This window comes from Athene noctua, chromosome 1 (assembly GCF_965140245.1).
Source record: "Athene noctua chromosome 1, bAthNoc1.hap1.1, whole genome shotgun sequence".
NCBI classification, from domain to species: domain Eukaryota; kingdom Metazoa; phylum Chordata; class Aves; order Strigiformes; family Strigidae; genus Athene; species Athene noctua.
The window spans coordinates 98,106,569-98,126,485 of NC_134037.1; the positions used below are offsets into that span (position 1 = coordinate 98,106,569).

The 19,917-nt window shown below is 40.6% G+C and overlaps 1 protein-coding gene across 4 annotated transcripts in view; it reads right to left on the bottom strand.

Moving 5' to 3' along the window:
* TTC7A (tetratricopeptide repeat domain 7A) overlaps window positions 1-19,917 on the bottom strand; it is a 210,366-nt gene that overhangs the window by 51,525 nt on the left and 138,924 nt on the right. For all 4 annotated transcript variants that reach the window (XR_012632911.1, XM_074897068.1, XM_074897066.1 and 1 more), the window contains one exon: window positions 14,994-15,196. Coding sequence is in view for 3 of the 4 variants with exons in the window: in XM_074897068.1 (XP_074753169.1) it covers window positions 14,994-15,196 (203 nt within the window). In the remaining variant the exon portion in view is untranslated. The remainder of the gene's footprint in view (window positions 1-14,993; window positions 15,197-19,917) is intronic.

Here is a 19,917-nt window from a genome sequence, read left to right on the forward strand (position 1 = left end):
TGTCATGTTCAATGCAGGTGTTAAGGTCTGCAATACATAGACTGGCTTGACAGGTTGTGGAGAAGAAGAGAAGGGGGAGATGTTCCTTGCAATGCAAAGAAAGGCAGACCACAAGGATAAGTTTACTACTGAATGGCAACAGCATTTGCCATGCTAATAAATGGAGTAGCAGCTTTTCATGATCTCCAGGGTTAACAGCCCGACACACAAGAGCCAAAACATGGATGGTGGTCTCCCAGTGGCTCTCCATTTCAGGTATCCAGCACTGCCCTCACTCAACCTCCCACTCTACTTGTTTCAGGATCACTAACTGCTTACAAACAAGGCTTCACTCTTTCAGCAAATTAGACTTCTGGCCTGGCCTGGCTAGTTCTGCAAGGAAAGACCTTTTTAGAATCTGGCTCTATTTTCTTACTCTGCTCTAGCCTGGGGCACAGACCATTTATGGTGTTGGAGACCTGTCCCCTTTCCAAGGCACCTGACCTCCACCAGAAGAGATTGCTCAGGGGATGCAGGAGGTGCTCCTTCCACTTAGGATTTTATAACCAAACTTGAGCCTGCAAAAAACAGTTGACAGTACATTTCTTGCAGCTCCAAGGTGGACAACCGTGTGTTTATACACACACACACACACATTTACTTCCCTGCTGTAGGCCACAGAGGATGCCAGAACCATTCTAGCAGTTCAATTGTTTACAGACAAACACTGAAAGCCTGAAATCAGGCGACATCAGTCCCTCCTACCAAAAGTGTCATACTCCAATAGCTTTCCAATGACTCGTGATTTCTCAACAGGCCTAACTTTTTCACATTTCTCTGCCTTTGTTCATGTTGCCTTGGGCAATACCATTCCTTATCATCTACAATGTGGAAAAAACCCCCTGAACACTGTGTAGCTTTCTGTACAAAGGGCACTGTGGGTTACTGAAAAATTCAGTGTTGATACCAAAATCTCAGCATAATTCAGAGATGGCAGCTCTATATTTTATTTAAGCATTGACCAAAATTAATCTTTTACTTAGTCTGAGTGTAAAAGTCTTACTTGCTGTAAGTGATCATTATATGCAATTCGCCTCTGGCCCTTAACGATAAAGGTCTTGCTTGTCATTTCAGTGCCCCAGTCTCCTTGGAGCTTTAAAAGGAACTGCATCTGCTGAACAGTGACATCTTGCACCTAGGATGGAATAACCCCATGCAACTGTACAGGCTGGACATCAACTGGGAAAAGCAGCTCTGCAGAAAAGGACTTGGGGATGCTGGTGGACAACAACTGAGCATGAGTCAGCAGGGCACCCGTGCAGCGCTGAAGGCTAATGGCATACTGTGCTGCACTAGGCAGTGCATCACAGCAGACTGGAGTAATTATTTCCTTCTATTTGGCATAGATCTGGAGTGTTGTCACCAGTTTTGGGTTCCCCAGTACCCAGAAAGATGATGACAAATGGAGAAGGGCAAGTGGAGGGCCACTGAGATGGCTGGGGGGGACCATGACATTATGAGGAGTCTGAGAGAACCTTTCCCTCTCCAGGCTAAGGAGGTATCCAGTTGCCATCTTCAGTGATTTAATGGGTGACTGGAAAAAAGATGGGACCAAACTTTTCTCAGAGGGGCTCAGCTGCAACGGATTAAGGTACAGCAAGGAAAAGTCTGGTTGATTAGCTGTTAAGAAGAGGTGGTAGAATATCCATCCTTGGAAATACTTAAAGCTCAGCTGGACACAACCCTGAGGAACCTGCTTTATATTTGAAGTTGGCCTCGCTGTGAGCAGGATGACCTCCAGAGGAAAGGTCCTTTCTCACCTAAATTCTTCGAGGATTTTAATGTGCCTCACAACATGTGTGCTAAGATATTAAGCACACTTAATATATCATCACTGGTGTCAGGTATCATCAACACTTTCATCTGCTGGAACGCTCCCAAGCTGACTCAAATACTGTATGTCTTGTCTAAATGCAATTAAAACGGCATACGGCAGTTTCTGTGTTTCTCAGTTAGCCTTGCATCATTGATGTTGACATTCAAAATTAGCTGACTTAGAGGCCTGTTCTCCACTCAATTCAGAGCTTATATTGAGCTTGCCTGGTTTGTTGTAAAACTTACTAAGGCTCACAAACTAAGGCCCTCCCTTCAGAGTCCCATTAACCACAATTTGGATTTTGGGGGTATCAAAGCAAAGCTCACACAGTACTTAATGAATCAAACCCTAAATGATTAATGTTCCTGAATAAAGCAGCAAACCTCACATAGAGCTCCACAGACCTTATTGCTCTGCTCTTAGGACATAAGGGGAGCAGTGGGCAGTGAGATATCTCTCCCACATTGGCATCTATTATTGTAATGCTGAGTGCTAGCTCCTATCACCCCCATAATCTTGTTTGGGAAGCTCTGCTACACCATTTACATTCTTATCTTTTTTTAGTCAATGCTGGCAAATAAAAGCATAAGCAAATAATCTCCACTGTACAGTTTGGCACTACTGATATGCTGCCATTTGTGTTCCAGTCGATTTTTATTTGCAATCTCATATGCTGGTGACAGTCTTGGAAAGTAGATACAGCCCGGTAAGTGATGTAACTGTAAAACTGTTTTTATGAGCCTACTCTTCGTATAAAAATGAACGCTGAACAGGTGAACGCAAGCAGTGAGAGAACTGGACTAAATATGAAAACATCAGTGCAGTAATTTCTCTGGAACAAGTCAATTAATTTCACCTCATTTCCTGTCTTAGGCCATGCACTAGGAGATACTCAACTATCTCATGTGGCATTTAAAGAAGTGTGTGATCTATACAAATATAGGCACCCACTTTAATTGCACAGTCTCCCTCTATCTTTAGGGGAAGAACAGAGGTAGACTTTTCAACAGAACAATGCTGAGCGTGAACCTAACAAAAGTGGCTCTACACCTATGTTGGAGAAGTCCCTGTCTCTGGGCAACAGGTGGAGAGAGTGACAAACTCATCTACCTAAGATAAAAGGCTGAGAACTAGGCAACGTGAATTTTCACCTACGACTTAAAAGGGAATTACCACCTCAGACTCTAAGAAAAGAAGAAGTATAAAAGCCCATTGTTTTGTTTATTTCATGCAAACCTGATGGCTATTAAGTAAAGCATGACAGAAAAATTACTACCCACCCAACTTCCAAAAATACTAGTAATGAGGACCGATTTAGGAAAACATTATATTTGACAATGCCAGTGAACTGCATGACTCCAGAGAGCAACCGCAAGATGCTCAAGCCTGTTTCTGATTAAGCAGTTCCCAGTTGGTATGCTGGGCCCAGAGACTTGTCTCCAGTCCATGCCCTTCCTGATGGAGGAAAGCCTTGGTTAACTACACTGGCCATAAATTTCCCCACTGAAAGATGATTAGCTTGAAAATCCCCTGTTGTTCTGTCAGGAAGCCATACAGAAGAGTTGCAAATCCATTAAATTACGTCTTGCAGATATGTATCTAAGGAGAGTACATGGCATTTAGTGATATATGGAAACTACCGTGTTATACCTTCAGACAGCTTATACAAGTATCTCTTTCCAAATTAACATTCTTGCCATCTGATTCTCATTAGACTCACTCAACTGTTCCACTAATCTTATATTTTTCCTCCCAAGGGATTAACATTGATTTTTTTTTTTTGTCTTGCGCACACACAGGAAGGTCATACTGTTTCCTACAGGGTGGATTCATTCAATAAGGAACTATGCTATTAAACCTGACCTGACATAATTGTCAATAGAGCTGAGCTGCCACAACGCTCCTTATTTTTAAGAGAATTTCAATGGAACGCTCCTGAGGCCAGCTACATCCATCATTCCACTCCATGATACACACAAGCTACTTGACAACTCATTAAAAATACAAATAAAAAAAGCAGGTCAAGGCTGTGTCTCAGGGAAACCCTACCAACATTCAAAATGTACCTCTAATTTAAAAAATAATAAAACAAAATAATTACAAAATGGTTCTGGGAATAGAAGTTCTTCAACAGGAAAAGGAAATAGGAAGGCAGGGCAGGTGAGCCTGCAAGACATTTTTAGCTGGACACTGCGTTTCAGGTCACATGGAAGGGCAGTATGAATTCAGTTACGGGTGGTCTGCGTAGGGCAGCCTGCATGCCTGAATGGGCAAACACTGTTTTGTGTTTGGTTAAGTCCTACTTATAGGGACCTTTGAGGATGACCCTTCCCCCCTCCCTCCCTCCCAAATTGATCAAGGTCCAGTATCAGAGAGGTCAGATTGTTCTTCCCACATCTCACTCTGGAAGACTGCTCCAACACCTCTCTGCACTAATGTCTGGGAACCCTCTTCAATCTCCAGCACCAATTTATAGCAGATGAAGCTGCATCCTTTAGTTAATACAGCTTTTCTCTTCACACAGCATTCACTATTTGCTTCCACATGTATCTGCAGAGAGCAAATGTATCCCTTCCCAGTCTTTGTTTTGCTACTCTGACAAGTCAAGCTCTCTCCTGCCCTTCTGTGACCATCATGGGCACTGTGGGATTTTTTACCCTGCTCTTTTTCCAGCCAGGGCTTCTCTCTCTTGAACACTCTTGCAAAAACATAGGCAAAAGTTACATTAATAATATTAAACAGCAGCTCACTGATAGACTGGAGCTTTATAGAAGCATAAAGAAGGATGAGAGGAAAGGAACAAGAGGAGTGTTTTCAACACACAAAAACTGCCCAAGTTTAGATGTCACAAACAGGAAACCTATATTAAGTTCCTGCCTCGGGAATTGAATTTTCCAAAGGGCTGAGGAGTTCCTCCCAATTTCTTGGTCCTGGATGGTTTGTTCTGTTGTTTTCAGACACTCCTTCAACACCACTGGAGTAAGCTTCTGACCTAAGTGCACTTTCAGATTCTTTGTAGTGAATGTTAGCTTTCTTGGATAAAACAGTAAATAAATATCATTGAAACAGCCTTTTTGGGCAAATCAAGGTTAGGTTCATCTCCTACAGAAGTCTATCTACAAGGCAGAGAAGGACAGAAAAGTAAGAAACAACCTGTTGAATGGCTAATGGAAAAGAAGTGATTTTAGCTGCCTCTGAATGGTCAATGTTTTACCTTGGTATTTTAAAGTAAGCAGCAGTCTATGTTTTTTGCTGTCTCTTCTATGCCCCTTCCAATTCTTTCCCCTCTCCTTCTCTCTTTTACACCCATATATCACCATTGTCCTGTTCTCCAACTGTACTGGAGAAATGCAGTGCACTGAACAGAAAAAAATTGTGAGAAAAATTGTTAACATATAGGGATTTCCCCACATTGAGGGAAAACTTACAGCATGGGCTAAACTGTTTAAATGTTTTGTACTATCAGAGTAGTCCAAAAATATCCTGCTGGAGACTAGGACCTAGCAAATTCACCCTTCCAGTGTTTTCTTGTACAGTCCATATTAGGTAGACCTAAGAGAGTCCCAGAGCCTGTAGCACTCCAAGCTGCATCACAGAAGACGTCACTGGTCTTCCTTTGGGTTGTTAGAATCTCCTGTTGACTATCACTATTACTTACTTAATTAAGAAAGAAAAAAAAGAAAAAGCACTTTGTTCAAGGTTGCTCCATTTTTGGAAAGGCTTGTAATGACTGTCTACTCGAATGGTTTTTCTACCTTTAGGTCTGTCATCTCTCAAAAATCCAAACTCGTTCTCGCCAGGGGAAACAGCAGAACTGTACTAGTACAAAGATGTTCTGCTTGCACAGAATTTGCAAAGCAGAAGCATACATTCACTGTCAGAGAAAGGAAGCACCCTTCCTCCCTCCCTGCAAAAGCTATTTTTTGCAGGCGTTGTCATATCTTATCCCCAGGAAGAGAAGAGGGCTGTGCTAGAAAGTCGTCAGATTCACATTTGCTTCTGTTTTACTCTGTGCTTCACAGCACCGCTGTAACAATTTATCAATACAATGGAGGGCAAGGCACAACAGACAGGCAAGGCAGACTCCTCTAATGAAAACAAATCCTTGTGAGGGGAAGAAATAGTTCGCACATCTGCCTTCGAAATCCCACTCTCACCACAATAATGTTTTCATCACTACTTACATTTAGGGACATAAGGGTACTCAGAGCTGTAAAGCACATCATTTGTGCTGAACAATCGCAGCGCTTTGCCCAAAATAATCTGTGGTCCAAAAGCCCAAATGAATAAAGCACCATAGGAATCAAGACATATAATTAGAATAAATAAGATTTTGCGCTTACAGAGCGCCTGCCATCTGAAAGTATTTGCAGATATTAATTAAGCTCCACAAACCCCAGATGAAGTAGATTAGTAGTTTCATCCCTGTTTTACAGAGGTTTAGAGTAAAGCGTGACACACAATCACAGCTGAAAGTGCAGCAGAGCTGGCGGTGCCAGGGATGGGGAGAGCCAGGGCTCCACCTCCCCTCCAGCCCTCTCCAGTGAATTGCCTTCGATGGAAAATGACCGAGTTGCAGTTCTTTGCTCTCTGGAAGAGGAAGGACCCACCCTGTTGCACAACAGTAGCAAAGCCCTAGCCTGAAGTGTTTTGATAAATACCATGAAACGCTGCTTAGTTTGGGAAGAGAAACCAGGAGCTTGCTTGCTCTCATACATTTGCTTTGGGTGCTCTATCTCACTCTTTCTAAACACCAAGAGATCGCCTCTGCGTCAGCAAACCCCACAAACAGTTCTAATAACATGGGTCGTATCTTCTCAGGTTTGGAGGATGTGACATATGTAATATCTTAAGTACTGTAATCTGCAATGTTTGCTTTTATTTTTCTGTTTCTGTCCTAAATATTACAACTCAGAAGCCACACCCACCTAGGATCACACAGACACGATATAATTAAAAACTATAGCCAATACATCAAAAGCTTAAAATAACCCTCTTTTATAGCAGGTTTTACATACAGAAATTCTGGATAATAAATATAAATAATAAACACATCTGATATAATCCAAAAATATTTAAAGTCACAAACTCAATGCATGTATGTATTTAAGAAAAAGCCCTTTAAAAAGTCTTACTAGTAAAGCTTCAATTGTTTAGTATGTCAAAGAACAGTTAGAAATTAATTTTGCTGTCATCTATTGAAATTCAAGTTCTTATGACAGCAATTTCTCAAAGATTCCCTTTTAATATTTGTTTAAGTAGTAGCTGTGATAATGAAAAATATTCTCAGTACCACAAAAATAGTACAACTGTCCACTTAATCAAAATTACCCAGTCCCTAACTCTGCTTATCATCTTTGCCAAAACAGGAGCAAGGGGAGCATCATATGTAGCTAGGAAGAAATATCTCTGGAATAGATAAAACCAGGTCGCTTATCGTGTCTCTAGATACAATTATACACCTAATTACACATAGAACAAATGCACAGTTGTCTTAACTACAGGGGGATGCATTTTAATTGTGATGTTCAATTCTCTGTACACAAATTTAAAAAAAATGAGCAAGAAATGTCACTAGAAAATGGAAGCAGACCATGGAACACTTATCTACAAAATAGCAAACAAATTGGATAAACTATGGACATAAAGCAGCTCCTTAGATGATAAATAACTCCATTAATGTGAAAACTATGCTCTTTTGTTCCCACATTTAAGCACAGAAAGTATTTTAACTTCAGCTTTCAAGGTAAAAATGTTTTTAATTAGTGTCCTAGCTACCTTGCAAGACATACAGAGCTTGCTATGATGGAGCTATGATAATTCACCCATGCTGAGAATCTGCCCTGTGATTTATATGATTACTTCATGGCAGCATGAAACAAATCCCCAAGGAAGTAATGCATGTCATCCTTGAAAATATTAAGCAATCAAGCCATGTTTTTATTATGTGAATGGATGCCTTTGAAAACAAGGATGCATGCACCATACTGTGAGGTAAAATGAAATAAATGAACAGAAATAATTCATTTCCATGTTCTAATCAGTGGAAACTGTAGTCTTCAAATTATCCCGATGCTACCAAATGCGAGTCTGGAGACAATAGGTTGACTCTTCTACTAAAATGAACATGAAATTGCATCCTAAGTACACAATGAAGGCCAAATTAAACAGTGCAAGAGTCTGTAAAGGCTCTTTCTTTTTATTCAGCCCTTGCATTGAACTGAACAATTAAGAGCAGATTTAAACAAAGCATCATATAGTTTTTAAACGCTCAAATCTAATCAAAAGCAATGTACTTCTCTTGGGCAAAAGGAACATAATCTATACAAAAACCTGTTTTCAGTCAAGCTCTTCAGTTTCTAGCATTAGCAGCAGAGAGAATTTTGTGTTCCACCAGCTAAAAGGATGTCTCTGGTAAGCAGAATGAAGCATATATATCAAAGGGTAGAACTGCATGCTTCCTGGCTGTGCTGTATTCACAGACCAGGACACTGACATTTCTGCAAGGACCTGAGACAACAGTTACACTGCTCACTGCTGTTATAAATCACCATGCATTCATTAGAGATGCTGACTGTTGAGAAAAAAAAAATCTAGCCCCTACAGACACAAGGAAATGGAAACAGAGCTGTGATAATGAGTTCAGGTTAACATAAAACATTTGAAATAGAACGCTGTATTTGTACGAAAATGTATATAGGTAATAATTATGAGTAGAAGACTACAGGACAGTGAGGTCTTTTTTAACAGAGTCTACAACACTGCCTTTGAAGCTAAGCTATTTTTTTGTAAGTGCATTATTTGCTCTAGCCTTCTTATCTTAAAAAGAACCGTAAGAAGTCCAGAGAGAGGCAATGGCAATAATGAAAGGAATTGGGCTGGTTCAGTGACAGATACCTATAAAATCAGTAATGGAAGGAGTGATGAATAAGAATCAGTGGTGCGTTATATCTTCCAAAATAAGAACAGGATGCATCAGTGTGGCTAGGAAGAGCTACAAAATACAAAATTTGGTAGTTCTTTGTACAGCACAAAGCAGACCTGTGGGTCTCCTTGCCGAAGGGTACTGTGAATGCTGAAAGCTAACACAGGCTCAAGACAAGTTCATACAGGAGAAATCCACTGTGAATTACTAAGCAAGTACAATCTAAATCCACTTCAGGACGTCCCTGAGCTAAGTCATAACCTTAGAAGTACCATATATGCCTGCCCTGCTCTCACTCTTTCCCAGGCACTTCCTTATGCTTGCTGTTGAAAAGGACTAGTTGAACCTCTGGTCTGACCCAGTACAGTCATTCCACTGTTACATTTAGTATCTACTAGCAGAAAAAATTCCTGGTATTAGCTTCAGATTCACTCTGGGGGGATGACTGGATGGAAAACAGATTTGCAGAAAAGTGTCTGGTGAACAACAAGCTGGCCATGAGCCAGCAATGCATCCTTGCATCAAAGGCAGCTAACGGTATCCTGGGCTGCAGTAGGAGTGTTGCCAGAAGGCTGAGGGAGGTGATCCCTCCCCTCTACTCCGCACTGGTGAGGCCACACCTGGAGTACTGTGTTCAGTTCTGAGGTCCCCAGTATAAGGAGGACATGGACATAGTGAAGACTGCCCAGCAAGGGGCCACTGAGATCATTAAGGGACTGGAGCATCTGTCATACAAGAAGTCAAGAGAGCTGGGACTGTTCAGCCTGTAGAAAAGAAGGTAAGGTGTAAAGCAGATGGAGCCAGACTCTTCTCAGTTGTATCCAGTGACTATATGGGCGCAAACTGAAACACAAGACATTCCATTTAAACGTAAGAAAAAGCTTTGTTTATTGCAAGGTGACCAAACGCTGGAGCGGTTTACCAGATAGGTTGTGAGGTATCCATCTTTGGAGATATTGAAATCCCAGACGGACACAGTCCTGGTAGCCTTCTTTAGCTGAACCTGCTTGAGCAGGGATTTGGATGCCATGATCTCCCAAGATCCCTTCCAACCTCAACCATTCTGTGATTCTGCTGTGTGGCTGATTCCTCACAAATTGCATTTACCACAGGAACTTTTACAAAAAATAACCAGGTCTTCCTGGGGAAAGTCCAAAATCTACACTAACCTCAGAAAACAAGCGTTACAGAACAGCCTACAGTCTGTTGGCCCAGCTTAGGTGACTTAAACTCAGGTGAGTGGGAAGCTTGTTCTTCCAACTTCAGTTGGAGGGTACTGTATGACTGTAAAGCCCATCTGCATGGCTGCTGATCTTACATTTTGTGGTGCAGATGACAGTCTCTCCAAGAAAAAGCAGAACTCTCATGATTAGCACAACCAGTGTCACCTCTATATTCCTGATTATGGAACAAATATATTTTCCCTAGATTATGTTTTCCACCCATTTATGTGGTCGCAATGGAACACAGAAATACATTATGAAAGCTGCTTTCCATTTTAACCTTCACAAAACCTCACCAAACAAAACCCAGTATGTATTTCACTTTGTTTTTGCTATCAAGCACAGGGATAAGGCAGTGCAGACAGCTACATGGCATTCTGATAACAACCTTATCATCCTTGCCCCAGCCTTCAAGAGAAGTGAGGAATCACTACAATCTTCTACTGCAATCAATAAGACTCAAGCATGAGTTGAGCAAAATTTTTGGTTTTATGTTTTGGGTTTTTTTTGTTTTCATTAAATCTAGCACAGTGATGGAAATGAGGGTGTCCATTTCCTTTTCTTTTAAATACACAATTATCTTTCTTCTTTCCTGAACTAAAACATGTTGAGAATTGCTCTAACTTGACAAAGAGTTATGTGAGATGCATGCTGGGCAGGAGTCTTCTGAATATCCCAGTATGTTTTTAGTTTATCTTGCAATACTACATATGAAGCTTTAGGACTCAAATCCAACATGCTGGCATTGATTTTCTCCTCCCCTAAATCAAAAGGGAGAATGGTACCAAATGTAGCGTGGCTGGGAACTAGCAAATTTCAATGTCTTCTCTAGCGACATACAGGTAGGTGGATTTGTTTTTCACTTTACAAGGAGGTGTCATCTGCCCCATTTTATGTTATATTTTCTGACTTGGTTGGGCACATGTCGGTTTTGTTATCACCATCCCAAAACTGTGTATATCATGATGTTATATAACCAAATTTGGTACATACTGAAATAAGTAAGCTGTAGTTATTTGGTTTAGAAATGTGCTGTCAGAGATTAGCCTCTGGCATGGCTGACTAGTCACAGCATAAGATAAAAGGATATGAACTAAAGCTCTTGTTTCTGGACCAGTGAAGATACCTACTCAGTGGAAACTCCATCAGCCCCCCTGGGAGGGAGGAGCGCTCTACAATCTTTGCAAGCAGGCCCCAGAAGGAGCCTGTGAAAGGGAAGAAGACAAGAACAGGGATGTTTGAGTACAGGGAAGGAAGATAGAAATTTGTGAGGCAGAACGATAAGAAATGTGGAAAAAAACCCCTAGCAAGTCATATTTCCTAAAGAGAGATGTGGTCTTACAGTACGTACAGTTTCTAAGGGCCGGGCCAAGCCAAGCTAATTGTTTCTGACAGCATTTTTTCAACCAGAGAAGGAGCTCCACACATCAAAAGTACTTTGGTACTTAAATATGCTCCCAACAGCCCCAAATCCTGATTCCATGTATTTTTTCCAAATGAAAACAGAACCCCTCAACAAATGTGCTTCCTTAGATTAGGTATTAGCCAGTAATATTTACTTTGTAAAGGCCATTGGTGGATTTTTAACGCAGGCTTAAGGATCCTGTGGCATCACTTACAAACTGCAAGTGCTAGCACGAAGCAGCACAACTACACAGTATTTTCAATGCTCTCATGGTTTCCTAACCACAGTATCGGACACCAAGTGCCAAGAACCTCCACGATGAAGCACAGCGTGCTACCTACCTCTCATCAGATGCACTTAGCACTGCAGTCCTGCTCTACAGTGCTGCTCTTCCATGCAGCAGCATGCTTTATATGGAAAGCACACTGATTTGACAGCTTTTGTAAACACCCCACAGTCACAGTAAAACACAGCCATTTTCAGCTATGCAGAAAAAAGAGCTTGTGTTTCTTACGGTGGTGACTTTACCCTGTGTAAAAGTGAAGTTATTGACACCCGATGGACTCAGGCATTGCTAGATCTGTGCCCTTCATTTAAAGCCAGCAACACTCTTCAGGTTGGAGTTTTCCAAATATAGCTTTGACAACCCAGTTCTGAGAGCCCAGGGGAAGAGACATGACTACTTTGCTAATTGATGCCGATACACCAGGGAGAATCAGCACTGTCTACAGCAGAGTTTTCCCTTAAAGTGGACTAGGTCAGTTGGATGGCAATTGCACTAAGTCAAACAGTAATTCTCATAACCAGACACTCATTCCCTAAATTATTACACATCCACAACAGTATTACTACAGTGGGAAAATTACATACCAACACTGAAACAGCATATGTGAATTTAATTTCAGCTGCCTGTGTATGTGTCTTGCATAGTTTGAAGCCCTTTGGAACTATCTGATAATCCAGTCTGGCCTCTTGCATAATCCAAGACACAGATTTCCCTCTGGTAGGGGACTGAACATACTATGCTCAAAATCTTGTATTTTTAATAACAGTACAGCTAGTACTTGGCTGATACATACATTTCAGAAAGGCATACAGTCTTCTGATAGCCTCGAGGAGATGCAGAATTTACCACTTGTTATATTATAGCCTCAATTGCATAAACCCAGTCTTAAGTTCTCCATGGGGACACTGTCTCATTCAATACACAGGACAAAATCACTTAGCTAGCAGCCATTCAATATTTTATTTTTGCCCTTTTTATTTGATGCATAGCCCTAAAAGCCTTGTTTACTGCTCATTATTCCAGCTCTGTTCTGAAGGCAGAATGATTAATTTCTTTACAGGCTTTTCTATAGTGCTCATCAGATGCTTCTAACTTGTTATGTGCAATTTCCTAGCTTTTGGAAAAGCATACAAAGGAATACCATTATGTGGCATCCTATAACTACTGCCATGATTCATATCAGCAGGGATAGACCAGACCTTTGCTATCTTTGCTAACAGGTGTAAAACACAGGCTGCCAGCATGGCCAAGCTAAAGGAGATGAGGCACATGCTTAAGCAAGTGATTTTCACTGATACTTGCTGGCATTGAGATGGGAAGATTCAGAATTTTAAGGAGACTGAAGGCTATGAAGTGAAAGTATTCTTACAGGTTCACACTTCTTTGTTTCTCTCATAAGACAGACCCCTCTAATTCATCCTTTCCAGCATGCCTGCCCCTCAACCCATGAGTATCAGCCTGGTTTCTTAACCCAGTTTCATTCTTCTTATCTATAGAGAGTTATCTATCTTCCCTTATTTTCTATCTATCCCTATTTCTCTCACTTTGTTACTGAGTTTATCTTTCCTCTTCCCTACTTGCTTATAGACTGAGTCTCAGCCCCCAAATTCTCCATTTCACTGTCTTTTTCACCTCTCCTAAATTTTCCCTCCATCCCTTTGACTAAGAGAAGATGGAGCTTACTGGGGTTTGAGGGGAATGAGCATTCACAGACTCCTTAGCGGTTTCAGAAATACGTATCTACTAAGAACATATAAAATGTGTTTTTTAAAGGTTATAAATTGAATAACCCAGGAAGGATTTTCTTAAAGCTGGTAAAAAGCACATTAATATATTAGAAAGACTACCCATTCCTGACAAAATCTGGAGACACTAAAGCACAGTAAAGAAGATGTCACAGAAGCCTTTAAGGTCTCTTCTTTAGCCTCATTTTCAGAAACAGTTAAGTCATGTTGGGTGACAGTTTCCAGAATAAACTGGGCCAGAACAGATGTGCATCTCAGAAATTCTTATTCCAAATTACTATAGTTTCAGAAAATTGCAAGCAACTGAAATGGGAAGACACAGTATGTGGTTCTGCTCATAAAATAAGACAAAAATGAAAGCTATTAGTATCATGTTGGCTTCTAACTTGATGGCTGCTCTGGTATCAGTGACTCATCTGAAATCATGACACTAACTGAGCAAAGAAAGTCATTCTATCTTGCCAGGTTTTTACTGACTGATCTTCTAAAGGTTGGATCACAGCACAAAGTAATATTATTGCCCCATATAAGCCTGATACATGCACAGCTGTTTTGTAACCTTCTCCCGACATAGGCGCCAGCTATTCATTTGCTGGTTTTGCACTGAACATTCATTATTACCAAATATCTCCTCCCTTGCCTGTAGGTTCTATTATTTTCCTCTCCATTATACCTTTACATTTATCCTCTTGTGCACTGATATCCCTTCAGTTTTGGAGTTGCCTGCAAACCTCATCAGAACCAAATTTATGCTAGCAGATTTGTATTTCCTGGCTAAGACACAGAGCAGTCACATGGATATTAAATTCCTGTAAAAATTAAATTAGTCAAGAAAGACTTCTAAAATCCCAGAGAGACCTAGTAAGGGCTACAGCTAACAAGACACATCACTGATGAAACATTAACTACTTTGACTTCATAAGAGAATTGGGTTTTGGTCTTCCACAAACTCCCTGTATTAAGTTCTAGGCCCTGTGTCTGTAAATAAGCTTGTTTTGGTGATGATGCAACAGAAAAAAAACCTTGTTGGACAGGAGTGTTACCAAAACCCCCCACAAGTGTGGAGTCATTACTGCTATAAAAGGTTGGAGCTAAGCTGCAGTTTAAGACAATAACAGATTAATTTTACCGTAAACTCATAATTTAGCTTGATTTGAATAGACACAAGACTCCAGCCCAAGGTTTACAAACCCTGTATACATCTATATTCTATAGTTATTTAGTCCAGATCTCTCAAACATCAGTGTACTGTTTATTTAAAATATGTAACAGTTACTAGGAAAAGCAGCAAGACAAAGCAGTGAATTGACTTCCAAAACTATCAGCCTTTGTCAATTAAAATATTTACTTTTGAGACAAGTCCTAATTAGTTAAAAACATTCAATCCAGTCTTAAAATAGAGGTTCAAGCTACCCAATTTATTCTTGGAACAGTCACTTGCTCTCAGGATTAGGAAGACAGTGGCATCCAGAGCAAGCATGAGCCCTCTCCCCTCTTATTACAGTTAATCAGAAACATAAATACTATAATGGAGCTGAGCCCCTGCAAACTCACCAGGCTGTGCATAATTTCCACTCCAGCTGGATTCACAGTGAGTGCTTCATCATACAATTGCCTAGCCTCCTCCAAATTGCCTTTCATCTCTGCAAGCCTCCCACGCATGTACAGTACAGCATGAGATGTGGGGAAAAGACTAGCTGCCTCCTGGATACAAAAGCCTGCTTCTTTGAGATGCTGCTGTTCCATGAAGAGTTCAGCTAAAAAACAAACAAACAAACAAAACAACAGACAAAAAACAAAACAAAACAAACCCCACCCTACCGTTAGTTGAAATAAGTCAGAGACCTTTCTTTTCATTATTTACATATCATCTCCCTTAAGCATATTAAAACACGAGGCCATGATCCTGTGCAGTGCTTACTACTATGGTTAGTTCTTACTATCACAAGTGGATTCACTGAGTATTTTTTCAGTGCTAAAGACTCTAATACAGATGTTCATAGACATCTTTGGGTATTGTCTGGACAGAGGACGGCCTTAAGGATTCCACAATCAGGAATGTAAACAGTGCTGAACTGAGCCCTAAGGAAGCAGGGCTAGTAGCCACTTGGAGCCTTCATATGTATTTCTAAATAATCTGGGGAAAAAGAGAACAGAATAAGTCATCACTGTCTACTGTGATCTTTAAACATGTCAGAGTAATAGGATACATCTGACTGGGCTGGACATTAGATAACTTATTTAAAAGACTATTTCCACATTTTAAAAGATTATTAAAAGTGTTTCTCTCTGCTTATTTGTCTAGTTTATGAGACCGCTGTCTCTTAACTTTCAGAGACTATTAAAAGCAAAAGGCTTTTATCATAGAGACTTATTTATATCATGTATTCACGCATTTACTTCCTCATGCATACTCTACAGAAAAACAAAACAGAGCTCTTAGAAGAGACTGCTCAGTCATTTACTTTCTTCAATTATCATCAACTATCCTAGTGATTTTCTTAGAAAAATCTAACAGGCATACTAATGTGCTTGATTGTTAATTTGTTAATCAAATAATTTATCATGTTAAACAAATTTCATAACCTATCTCATGGTTAAACTTTAATATTTCTCTGGATTTGGACTAGATCACTGGACTAAAAGATCATTGTGGGTCCCTTCCAACAAAAATTGTCTATTCTAATTCTAGATTTATCATGCATTAAATCCTTGTAAAAGGCTTCAAAAGTGATAACTCAGTTTTCACTGCCGCACATAACTGAAAAGGGAAATTGTGTTTTTCAGTATATATGTATGTATGCATGCACATATGTATATAAAATAATTCTCTCTATACAGCGGCCATTGCTCTTTGGTCTATAACGTGTTTGTGTTCTATACGTTATCACTGCAACAGCTCAAAGTCTCTTTTTTAACTGATGTGGTAATGCAGTAAGTATTGACAGTTCAGGAGTCCAACTCAAAAAACTAATTCAGGCTCCAGATTTAGATAAGTAATTCTGAAATTAGAGACAATGGTAAATGCCCTAACTGTTAAAAGGTAGTGAATATTCTCAGGAAGTCTCTGTGAGGGTGGAAATTAGCCTATACATTCCTCTTAAATAGCTTTGAAACTCTGCCAGTCTCAAAATGTTGGGAGACCCAGATGACTGTGAGGACCTGGCATGCCGACATAGAGCTTGCTGAGTAGAGGTGAGCAGGAGAGCATCTCGAAGGCAGTCCTGGCCTGACCATGGAAAGGCTCCTCCTTGGCCTATCTGGCATGAGCCTGGGACCACAAATAACACTTCTAGTTGCACACTCAAAATGATCATGAACTGAAATAACAGCATGGCTGAATACCCTTTCACTTCTGAAGTGGTCCTTCTAGAGGAGGGGTGAGACACTGTTGAGAAAATGCTTTCTTAGCCATCCTTAGGTTGTGCTACAGATAAATGTCATTGTCCAAGGCTGTCAACGTGAGCAAAACCTTAATACCTTGGTAAGAGCTATACCCTCTCAGAGTGAGTCATATACATTTCTCTCTAGTTAATCATTATCAAATCGCAGGATGCCTCCCTTCCCATGGCTCCAAAAGGCTGCAGCTATCCATAATAACAGAAAGCAAGGCCGTGTACTTTGTCAAGCTGAGTATGTGTGCAGCTTTATTCAACAGTTTGTGGGAGAACAGTATTTTACTTGCACTTCCCAAGGAACAGAGCATTTTCCTGCCAAGTGCTGCACAGCAGCTGATGCCATGCATGTGGCAATAATGAGGATGGAGATGTGCAAAGTGACGATTCACAGCCTGAAGATGAACACTTTGTTTGCAAAGTTAGCACAAACTTAGTGGCACAAAAAAAAGGGGTGAAATCCTGCCACTGAAGTCAGCAGAAGTTCTGGATACTGCCATATTTAAAGCTCTATTAGCAACTAACAGCATAATGTAACTTGCTTCATTTCAGAAAAGAATCAGGAGCAAGGGGGTTTAGACGTGAAATCAAGCACAGCCGGTGTTTCAATGCATACAAAATGGAGAGTACTTATTCTTTCTTTCAACGGTACCTGCAAATCTTCTTCAGTAATAACAATTATTTAGAGGAAGTGCAGCAACACAGAATCTAAATAAGATCTACAAATTGTGTTTTATGGTATGGTAATGTAGCATATTAAAGTTCAGTCCATTTCTTTGCAGGCTTAAGAGTCAATAAAAAATTATTTAATGGTGAGGGAGGCTAATTTACATTAAAAAAAAGAATGAGAGATGTGCTTTTGGGTTACAAAAGGAAAAAAGTGCACCCACCCAGCTAAAAATAGACATTAAAGGAAATCGTTTAGGCCTGCATTAAAATGTGTTTTCTGTAAACTCATTTTTCATTTCTATTACATACTCATTTTATTTACAGATTAACAAGATACGCTTACGCAACATAGAATAACAACACAGCTAGAGGCAGAAATCAAACTCCAAACCCAAGGACTCATTAAACTCATCATGGTAATACTACTGCCTCCTCCATGGCACTGAAAGTACTGAAACACCCACCTTTGTATTACCTGGGTTAGCAGCTTCCTGTCCAATGGATTATTCAGCGTATCTTCTTATATCACCTAATCTTGCTGTAAATAAACAGCTAACCAAATTAGCAGTCCTCTCAAGGAAGTTCTGTTATAGAGATGTGACACTCAATTCCATTCCTAAACAGAGGTTATCTCCTCAGTCTGACACTGGCACAGAAGATCTGTAATTCTTACCTTGTGAAAGGTTCAATGCTTCAGAGAAACTATTTAGGAACCTCCAGTTGTCAGACTACATCAATCTTGGTACTGACGTTCTTTGCGGCTTTGAATCTAAAGGCCATGTTAGCAAGGTACCTTGCTCTCTCTCAACACCATTTTCATAAAAACTTCAACAAATTTGCATTCTGTTTTGAACTAGGTACCACCAAAGGCTCTCTGAATGCTACTGAGCAAAGAGAGATGATCATCCCAGATGTACCAACTCGTCTATTAGCTATCAACTCTAGAAACTCTTGAGTATGAACGATTATTAGGAACTATTTCAGCGTTTTTACATAGAGGTATAGGCTGAGACAATACACTGCATGGATGGGCAAAGACAGGATGAATTGTGCACTATCTCCTTTCATTTACTAATCGAAGCTTCAGCCTGCACCCACTGAGACCATGCGCAGCTATCCAGCTGACTCCAAAGTCCAGCCTAGCACGATTCATTTCCTGTATCTAACTTACGCTTCACGTCTTTCTCGTGCAGTACCGTTCAGTCTACTCTGCTGTTGTTCCAGACAACTGTCGTCTCCTCTAGTGGCTGTGGCCTCCTTTGTCTTGACTTGCAACTAAACTTCCACTGATCTTAATGCTGGGCCCAATCCTTGAGAGCAGCATGGATCTCCACTCAGATTATCATTAGCTCCTAATACGAGCTCCTAGTTCCTTCAGCTGTTTCTGCTAGCATTTAAGTTCATCTACAGTGAAAATCCTTAATCAAGTGAGTATTGCCAGAAGCATATAATCTACTTGCTCTCTAAAGACCAGTAACAAACGCACAGACCCAGAGCACTTCCCAGAATACTGACAAAGCCAGATCTCCTACAGTCAGACTCCTTTTTGCTTGTCTCCAAGACAAATTATTTGACAGATCTCCGTTAGGGAGTCCATCAGAAGAGTAACAACAGTGTAATCTAGTCACATCTGCATCACATTCTAGTCTGAGAAACAGAGGTGTTTGCCATCACCTTGAACACTGACTCTATTTGTCGTTTCCTAAGTGTTTCAAAGCAGCATCAAGAATGATTGTGCTTGTCACCACAAAAGCAGCAACAAGTGTAATTCTAGCCAAAAAATTCAAACTGATTTGAAATGTATTTCTGCAGCGTGAACAACCCAAGAGTTAACATTCCATTCCTTGCGAATCACGTTTGGTGTTATCCAAGATGCAGCACTTAACTCCCACAAGCAGACTGCTCTACATCACTCGGTTGTGTGTGCCCACTGGATCTAAACCACTTGTCTACTCTTCTCATCTACCCCAAAAATGCTACTGCACAGTGACATGGCCAGCACAATGCAGCCAGATGCCCAGCACGATGGTACAGTGGGGAGCAGCCCTTCACACTTTAAGAAGGTGAGAGCACCTGTAAAGGTGTGTAGGGCGGTGGTTTCTGTCCCACATCACATGCCTTCAGGGGCTATTAATGCTTGTTACTGCAGCAGTCCTTAGCCAGGTGGAAAGACTCACTCCTCTGAGACAGCGCTGCCTTCAGCAGTGAATACAGAGCTATTACCGTGACAAAGGGTTCCCCTGCTGCCTTTCCCTTCTGGCAGGTGACGTTTAGTCATTGTTCCATGTTATGACACCACCCTGTATGCACCCTGCTTGACAATTCGTGGGCAGATTAGATGGAAGATTGCTCAAAACCGTATCCTGACTGCAATAATTTCATTTGATGCAAACCTTTGATACAGAAATGAAGAA